General features: G+C 36.1%; 1 protein-coding gene across 1 annotated transcript in view; it reads right to left on the minus strand.

The window, feature by feature from the left end:
* Positions 1-10,213, minus strand: part of ANO5 (anoctamin 5) — a 93,350-nt gene that overhangs the window by 54,205 nt on the left and 28,932 nt on the right. The window contains exons 4-5 of the mRNA XM_046685487.1: positions 4,578-4,619; positions 2,506-2,619 (exon numbers count right to left, since the gene is read on the minus strand). Coding sequence (XP_046541443.1) covers positions 2,506-2,619; positions 4,578-4,619 — 156 coding nt within the window. The remainder of the gene's footprint in view (positions 1-2,505; positions 2,620-4,577; positions 4,620-10,213) is intronic.

Below are 10,213 nucleotides of genomic sequence, written 5' to 3' on the forward strand. Positions count from 1 at the left end.
TGAAGCAGGCATAGAGAAGAGTCAATAGAACGGGCTTGAAACTGCTCTCCTTAGAAAGGGATCTGCCTGCACGGTTGGCTCTGGCATCTGGGAACTTGGTATTCAGGAAGGTTCCCATCACTCCAAGAACTGATCAGAGTGGTTCACTTTACCTAAACTGTTTGTACAAACACTATAGTTTATGCTGAACATCTGTTTTCCTTCTGGGACTATGAAACGTTAGTATGTGCTAGGCAGAAGGTGACAAGGTGACCAGCCCCCAATAAAATCCTAGGGCTCTGAGTCTTTAATGAGCTTCCCTAGTAGACAACACTTTCCATGAGATGTCACTGTTACTAGAGGAATTAAGCACATCCTGTGTGACCCTACTGGGAGAGAATTCTTGGAAGCTTGCTCCTGGTTTCCCCTGGACTTTGCCCCGTGCATCTTTTCCCTTTGTCGACTTTACTTTGCATTATTTCATTGCAATAAAACATAGCCATTGAGTATGACTACATGCGGTGTCCTGTGAATCCTTCTAATAAATCACCCAACCTAGGGGTAGTCTTGGTGACTCCTGAATTATAGGCAAGAAGAAATCAGATCCAGGGCACAAGCGGAGGTGTTTGCTTTAGGGAGAAGGATAGTTTGACCGTGCTAACGGGAAGAAAGGTAGATTATACAAGTGAAGATGCTGGTGGATGGACAGACGTGGTGATGGAAATTTAGAATTTCTCTTCTGCTTGCTTCATTTTTCTCAGTGAATTAGAAAAATGTGGTCAACTTAGCTTGAAAATGGGGAGGAGGTATTGGAGGTATGAGAAAAGAGGAAAAGTTACAAAGCAGTCATCCAGGAGAGTGGGAGGCTGAATAGAATAAGGAAGTCAAGTCTGATTGCCAGACAGCATTAGGGACCCAGCAGAGGTTCATGGGTACAAATATGTGGGAAAACCAGTAAGTGAATCTTATGTCTTTCTGCGTGGCTCTGGCACATGGTAGGTGGAGAGCTGAGGTTAACTAAAGTTGTTGTTTTGCCAATTAAGTACAATTGAGAGAGGGGCAAGGAATTTGATGGCATGTAATAGAGTGATTCCATTTATTGAGCATGAGATTTAAGCTGGATAAGCATACAAAGAGCTGAATAAGAGCAGCAGTGACAAGGGGCTAAGATCAGTGTATCTTTTCTGGTCCTGGCACAGCTGAAGGAGGAACCCTACTAGTCAGAAAGGTCTGAGGGCTTGTTCAGATAGATGGATGCCTGGAATGAGATTATAAAGAGTTGCAGTTAATGCTAATGACAAGTTCTAGGGGAATGGATGGCTGAGTTAGAGACAAAGATAATTTCAGGAAACAGAGACGCTGGGATGCTGAAATAATCATCTATGTACACATTGAGATTATCAATAATTAAAAAAGGAGAGCCTGGCAGTGAACTTGGAGCTAAAACTGTTGAGAAATAACAGGGAAGACCCAGGGACAGATTAATAACAACGATACAGAGGAGTGATGACTCTGCTGAGATTTAAAGCTCAGGAACTCAGGGATAAAGGAAGGAGAATGAATGCAATCCTCAATAAGACACAAGGAGGGCAGGCATTCACTCACCTGCGGACAAAGGCTCCACAAGGAAAACACCACCACTTGGGAGGACGGGTGGGGAAGGCAACGAATCTCCATGAAGAGCCGGGTTGGAGGGAGCCATTCAGAGAAGAGGTGAAAATGCTGATAATGAATGAATTTCAGAGGGCTGCTGGAAGAGTTTCCAGGGAAAAGGTGGAAGAAAGGGACAGAAACGGATACGTTTTGGGTCTTATGGAGATAATATCTATAGCTGTTTATTTTTACTTTATATGACATTTATTTCCTATGTAAGTATATTAGTAAATGTGTGTGCATATATACATGCTTATACATATGGATTAATATATTAATTCAATATTTCAAATATCTAATATTTACTGAGCATCCATTATGCTCCAACCACTGTTCTAGGCATTTGGGTATACAGCAATGAACGAGACAAAATCCTTGGTCTTATGAACTTAATTATGGTGTCGGATACAGCAAACAAAAAAAGAATAAGTAATATAAGTTCAGAAAGAGATGTGAAAATGAAAAGACAAAAGGATAAGAAATAGGGCATAGTGTGAAAGCTGTTTCCAATAAAATGGATTAGCCAAATGTCTTCAAACTGAAAACTGCATATAAAAGATAAATATTACATTCAGACAAACTCAGATTTTGAATGTCACGTTTCATATCTAAGGTGAGCTGTTTAAAAAAAAATCAGTTAGTTGGAGGCAGAAGAAAAGGAAGCTAAGTGTCTGAAATGTCCAAAAAAATAAAGTCGAATTTACACATCCATTCTTAGGCTGCCCGTGTCGTAGTCTTCTCACAGAGTTTCGGCTTTCAGTAACCACTTCAGAGGCCTCTGACTTTCACTACATAATTCAGCGGGAACATCCCTGTGAAACTCTTGCAGGGGCCTCTTTCTATTACTCTCGTTTCTCTCATGTAAGCACTTACCGCCTTTAACTCGGCTTCTTTCTTTATGTCATCAACATAGGAAAGCACGAAATCAATTTGCCTGATCCCATCTCGGAAGAAGATAGAATCTTTGCTTTGTTCATCTCTTTTAAACTGCAGGAGACATGAATGACACAACTTTAAATCAATTTCATTTTCAAATGGCAAAAACATGAAAGGGATTAGCTAAAATTTGGTCACCATCTAATTTTTTTCAGTCCCCAAATGGTGGTGAAGGCAGATAACCAGAGTTCCCATCAACAGAAGATGACGCTCGTTTTAGAAAGTGACATCCCATAAAGGAGATATATACGAAACAACAGGGGCTAAGCATGTTAACTACATGCAGACACAACAAAAATGCTGCAATTACACCAAAGTAGGAAATGAATATATGCATACACTCACCCCAAAACGCATATTTAGAGAGAGACTTGTTATCTTCATTAAACAACATGCCCACTAGTCCAACAAATAATTCATGGTTGCACACTGCTTTAGGGGTGTGATTAATTACAGACCAATTAATGAATCTCACAGTAAGAAAATAAACTTATGATTAATGTTTATACTACATTTTCATAAAATTGCCAATTTATAATTCAACTTTGGAGGGTTAAAATAAAATCAAGGTGCAGTTAAAAACGAGAAAGCAGGTAGCTTGCCAGCCGGCTTCTCTATAAGTAAACTCTCATGCAAATCACCTTTCAAAATCAATTTCCTAAATGAACCAAAATCAATCCTTTGTTTGAATTTGTGTTATCAATTCTCTCAGTATAATAGTTAGACTTAAAAATTTGCTTTTCACATGTTTTATAGTTCTAATTCCTTCCCTTTCAAAAGTGAGAAAACACTAGAGAGCTTCAGAAAGAAGAGATTTTATGTTTGACTGATTTGATCTTCTTCATAGTTTATATGTAATTTTTGATATTTAGTACTGGAATAGCCTGCGTATAACACTTAGAATGATACAAAGAGATGAGGTATGGACATACGTGATCTCTCTAACCCTGTGATGCAAAGTTGTAATACAGGCAACTTTCCAGGCGCTTTAACTAACCTGTGACTGGGGAAACGGATGTTTTTAATTTTCATGACTGGTATTTATATTAGCTTATGAGTTTCTTTTATGGTACTTTATGCTTTTTTTCACCCAAGTCAGGCCAGGCAGACCTCCCATAAAAAGGAATGGATATAGATCAGTCATGTAAAAATAAGACAAAAACCTCCTGTTGGATCTGCGGTGTGTGAACAGAGTAACTGTATTTTATCTATATGAACGCATAGCTGACATGTCTCAGAAAGGGAATGAACAAAGCAGCTAGAAGAACAGTGACTCCAACGATTTTTCTGAGTGTTCAGTCAAAATGGGTATATACAGACTTCCCTTCTGAAAGCCAAAGGCTACCGAGGAAAACCCAATTTCTAGCATTATGTCGTGCCCCAACTATGAACTGTGACATTTTTTAAAATACAGAGAGATCACTGGTAGCCTTGTAAGTCACCAGGAGGTACATGTCTTAGGACTGTTAACAAAAACTGGGTAAAGCCAACCGGGGCAGAAAAACCTCACCATTTTGTTATGTATAACTGAATACTATTAAAACACATCCTTCTTTTGTTTTGCTCAAGACATGACATTAAGACCATAGTTTCAGTGTGTGTATGTGTTTGTGTTTACATTTGATTTGTTCTTAGAAATGCCTATTTATAATGAGGCAAACATCTGGGCTGCTTTTCTCTGAATGAGGTAGTTATTTTGAGGTTCATAGACCTCAATTCCTGATGGAGGTTCATAAACCTGAGACTGTATGTAAACTGTGTATGTATGTGTGTATATACATATGTGTATGTAATATACACACACACACACAGATTTTTGGAAGAGGGTCCATAGCTTTAATCAGATCCAAAAAAGATTAAGAATCACTATTCTAAAACCTCAATTGCCTGGGGACTAAAAACCAGTGACAAAGTCCCCCAAAATCAATAGTGTTCATTGAAAGAGAAATGACTCCGGCTATCACTGCAGCATCCAGAGCACAAGCAGCATCATTCCACACCAGTTTTACCAGGACACGTCGCCGCAGGAACAAATTGAATCGCTTTGCGGGCTGTGGAGCAATCAATGGAGAGTTAGAGAACCCTGCCCAGGATTAAAGAAAAGTTTCCCCCAAGACGGACACGCACACAAACCACCCCTCAGTACAATCACCCGTGTGAACTCGTGTGTGTGATATTTAAAGCTGGGGTGGGGGGGAAGTTAGCAAGAAGGAAAGAACAAAAAAACAGGAAGAAAACAAAGAAAGAAAAGAAAAAACCAAAGACTTCCAAGTAATTTTCCCTAAGTTCTTTATACAGTAACTTTAAACCATACATATTTGTGGAACTGAATTAAGGAAGAAAGGAGAGAGAAAAAATAAAAATGAAGTGAAACGTAAATAATGAAGATGTAAAGCAAAATAGGTATTCTGTTAAGTGTACCCCTATCAGGCAAAGAAAGCAAAGTTACTACAATTATTCTGGGATTATTTGTATGGTATGGAAAGTTGACCCAATAGTGTAAAACATTTCATAGCCTCCCAAAACACTGGGGGGAAAAAAGGAAATGTCATTGGATTATTCCAACGCTGAGTGATCTTCAATCTTCAGTTACTATGACCACTATTTTTAAACACCAAGGCAATTACCTAAAAACATCTGGAGTAATCAATAATATTTGAAAGAAAACCAAACCTATGGTACAGAAAGGCAAGTAGTCTGTGTATTTTATAGTCCATGAAATGATAGCTAATCTAATAAAATGATCAATAAAGGGTTTTAGTTCTTATCGTACAAAGTTTTGCTTAAACTGTTGTTTCCTACAATAGCCTAACATTGGAGAGAAAATTCCTGCTTTGTAAACTGCCAAGCCTACTATGACAGATGAGTTAACACTGCTGTTATTTAAAAACACGACAGATACATGATGGATGCTGGTCATTGAATAAAGCAGATTTTGAACTATATTCTTCTGTTGGGCTGAAATTTTTCACCTCAGCACTTTGATTTTCTTGGAATCTTTCATGAGATTTACAAGTTACTGTTTTTCTCAGATGTTCTCCCTAAATTCGTTACAGAATTGTTAAGGGAAATGTAACAGGCGTACCCTAAGGGGCCATGCAGGACTACATTATGACTTCCATGGGCCCTGGCCTGTTTGCCTTTCATGGGCCCCTTCCTCCATTAAAAAAAATTAAAAATTAAAATAGATATACATATACACACACATACAGATAAGATACATATTATTATATTTGTGATTTTTTCTTCTGATTTTAAAAGAAATTAAAATTAAGACATTTCCATGGGCTCCAAAAAAGTATTGGGGCCCCTTGTCGGCACTGTGCCTACTGTGCCTAAAGGATCAGTTGGCCCTGGAGTCAGGTTACCTAGGTACCACCACGTTCAAGAGCTGCTGGGAGCTCAGTGTACAAAAATCACCTAGATGATTGGTAGAAAGCCTTCTGTGATAAATACATCTAATATCAAGTTAGTTTGCAGCTTCTCCAATACACATGATATCTTCACATTATAAAAACCAATGGGCTCAATACCAGCAATTGGTCCTGAAAAAGTATTGACTCAATAGTTAATATTTTTTTAACTTGATTTTAAATATATTGAATGAAGATCACCAAAGGACTTGATTAAAAAAGGTAATATTAACATTCTACACAATAAAAATTCAGAATAAATAAATAGAATAAATAATAGAATAAAATAATAATCTATTATATATTTCCAGCTTTTGCTGAATGTGTTCACTTTGTATTAAAAAAATGGATAACACTGAAACTAACGAAAAGTTACTTTTAAAATCATTCCTATTTTCTTGTTACCTCAGTATCTATTTGATGTATTTATTTCTGGTTTTGTCTAAGCACTAAGTACATATTTAATGTACACAATTTTCTTGCCTTTTTCATATTACTGTAATATTAAAATAAATTTTCATATATTATAAGCTTTTCATAAACATAATTTTGTCTATATAATTTTGATTCATTAAATTCAATCTAATTTATTTGTAAGAAGGTACTTTAGATTTCCTTCTCTAGGAGCAGAGTTGAAAACCTATATCGCTGTGCTATATTGTAGGAGTTGTCAATAGCATCTTTCTCTCATTAGATACAATTTTTGTCACTCTTCTGGATTATTATTCCTTTCTTTCTCATTCCTCACAGCCTTCCTTGGCTGTTTTTGAATGTCCTCAAGAGGCCAGCCACTGACCAGTGTAGGCGCTACCTAGTGTGGGAGTAGCAGGCAGCACTCAGGTAGCTGACTCCAGTTGCTGTCTCAGCTCCCTGATCATTAGTGAGAGTTTAGGGAGAAAAAAGTCCAGTATTATAGACATTTCCGGATTGTATATTCTAAGAGAATGAAAATCAATTCATGGAATTATATAACAACCCATTCAATGTTCTGAATTTCTAAGCAAAAAAAAAAGTCCAACTGCTCTTGAGACTTGAATTTCATATTAAAAACTATATCATCCCTTGATGTTAAGGATATAGATATTCAATCTACAAACTATAAAACCTCTTACTGAGTGGACCCTTCACAAGTCCTAAATTTAAACAAAACCACAGCAATTAAATAGTAACTAGCATACCCTGATTTCTTCGTGCCAGACACTGTGTATTCTGTATGTTTAATAGTGTTATTGGGTAGATCCTGTTAACTTTCAGCAAATGGCAATGAAGACATATAAGCAGCTTGGTACACCAAAGGCTGGGCAGTGGTGCAAGCAAAACGAAAACAAGGAAACCAACAAAAAGTCAGTTACCAGCAAATTCTAAACAACATCACTGACAAAATAGTCCACCCTGAAAAATATAATTTTGTCTAACTCCTAAACAGTTGCTGAGCTTTTGTTGAATTTTAATAACCTATATGTAAGTTTCAATTTTGTAAATGGAGGTTAATTTGGAGAATCCCCAGTTATATGTGACCAGATCCGGATATGCCAATGATCGTGGATTCAGCAATAGACCTCGCTTTGAGAGTATACATGTAATTGTCTTGAAGATTGCTTTGAGTGCATGTCATGTTCCCGGCCTCTGTGGTCTACATATTCCTATGTTTAAACTATAACTTCAAAATAAACAATAACAGCTGTGTGAAATTTTCCTTCCTATTTTTCTAGTGCGAAGTACTAGATGAATTAACCAGACAAAAATATTTGCAAGCACCTGCAAGGAACCTTGAAGAATGTACGGTGAAACGTCAAGCTTTAAGCCTGTTCCTTGAAGACTGGCACAGAGAAATTGTGAAGAAACCATTAATGATGCAGCAAAAAATTTAAGGAAATGGATATCCGCACATAAAAAGAGAATCCAATTTATAAGGACAATGCCAGGGAAAATGACAAAAGACGCCTGTCTTACATGGCCAGAAAAAACCAGAATTTCAATGTTTGAATTCATCAATCAGTTTCACCAAAAACTAGACATTCCTTCTGTGGTAATGGGACCAATAACATCAATATTCACTCTCATTTAGCCATTTTCTCTGTTTTTCGCTTTTGTTATTTTTGCAGAAGAAGAAAAACTGAAAGTTTTTATCAAATATAATTGAATTTAGGATGGATTTTTCTGGTGAAGATCCTTCTACTGGAATTCTTTTTCCACGGCAAAAATATTTGAAAGCAGATACAACAGATCTCAAAACAACAAAGACATGCACAGTATTATGATTTCCTTAGTTAACTGAGCAATGGGATTTTGTGAATCTCTAATACTCTCATCCTCATGTTCAAAACTTTCCCTAACTATTGGTATAGCTGTTGCTTCACGTTAAAGAAACTTTTGAAGTTAAAAGTAATGAAATATATTCTTTGATCAACTATGAGTATACTTTACAACTCTGGCTATACACTGTTGAACATAAATATGCAAAGCTCAACTTTAAGTACATCACTGACACATTTGCAAAAGGTCCCAAAACAGGCACTATAACACTATTATTCATTTCTGAGATAGACTAATATGTAGGAACAAGGTTTTCCCTCATTTCTTCAGAAAAATTAATTAACATAATTTAAAAGTACTGATTCATCTTTTTTGTAATAATATATTTACTTTTAGTTTTTACTTTTTTAACTGGCAAAAAAATATATATATATGTAAATTCAATAATACAAATTTTTCACTGTATGCATTTCTTTTCTGGCCATCATTATTATTTATTTCATTTCATGATTAGGCCTGCAATATATTTTGTCGTGTAGAAGAGGTGTGTTAAGACAAATTAACTATTCTGGGTGTCAAACAAGGAAGAGACTGGCTCAGAACTTTAAAACAATGAATATTCTGGTGAAGCTTCTGCATATATTTTATTAAATACCATAACAACTAACACAGAAAAAAATAATTCAGAGTAAATATCTCCTAATACTACCACCATCTTTTTAGGTTATGTGAGACCACATAAAGGAATGCTCACATGTAGAACAAAGCTTAACATCAAGAAGTTAAAGAAATGTGGTCTAGAGCCTTCTATATGCTTTCATTTCATTCAAGTCAACCTCCCTTTTTTCCAAGAGCCCATTCTGACTTCTTCATGACTTCCCTCCGTACAGTGAGGGCTCTGTCATCTGACATCCTCCTGCCCTTGCGCCTGCACTGCTCACGTGGCACTAGCACGCTGCTTTAGGATGTCTCATATGCTGACTGCTGTCATCTTTGCATGTATGCACCAACAGAGAGAGATCTAGAAGACAAAGTCAAGGAGAACTCCAAGAATAGAGAGCAAAAAGACAACAAAATTTAAAATGAGAGAAAATTCAAGACAATCCCAATGGTTCAGTATTTGCCAATAAAACTTTCCAAAAGAGAGCATATGGAAAATAAAGGAAAGAAATGATCAGCAAAATACCAGAGAAGAAGTTTTCCTTAGCTGAAAACAAGTGCATAAGTCTTAGGACTGAAACTGCCCTCCACGTGCCATGAAAAATCAATGAAAGCAGATTACATTCAGAGGCACGTCAAAGCTCTGAGGCTAAAGACACAAACCTAACAGTATTTCAGACATACAAACCTAAATCAAACAAACTGAAGACAATAGATTACCTATAGTAAAAAGCAAATCAAATTGGCCCCAGACTTCTTATGAGCAATGATGGATTCATTAAAATAATGGAGCTGTACTTTCAAAGGTTCCAAGGAAAATTTATTTCAAATTTAGAATTCCAAATGCAGAAAGACTGTACTGTGCTATATTCCTTTTACTCTTCCTTCTCACCTACTTTTGAAATCATTCAATTTTACCCTCTAATAGTTGGCTATTCATTCCTTTACTATATTTTGCCCAAAAGATAATACATACACCTCTAACTTATTAGGATCTAATATAAATTAGCATTTTTACTACTTCCTGTACAATGAAAATACCTTTGAACACTTTAAGTCCTACATTTTGAACTATTCTGCCATGTATTTCAAATCTGTATGTCTTTTAAAACCAAGATAATAATTTATATATATAGCAATATCCAATTGGAAATTGAAAAAAAAACATTTACAAGAGTATCAAAAAATATGAAACGTTTATGGAGATTTAACAGTATATGTGTAAGACTTGTCTACTGAAAATGAAAATGTTGCTGAGTTAGATTAAAGAAGATCAAAATGAGATATATTCCATGTTCATGTACTGAAAAATCAAT

This window comes from Equus quagga, chromosome 14, assembly GCF_021613505.1.
Source record: "Equus quagga isolate Etosha38 chromosome 14, UCLA_HA_Equagga_1.0, whole genome shotgun sequence".
Taxonomy (NCBI): Eukaryota; Metazoa; Chordata; class Mammalia; order Perissodactyla; family Equidae; genus Equus; species Equus quagga.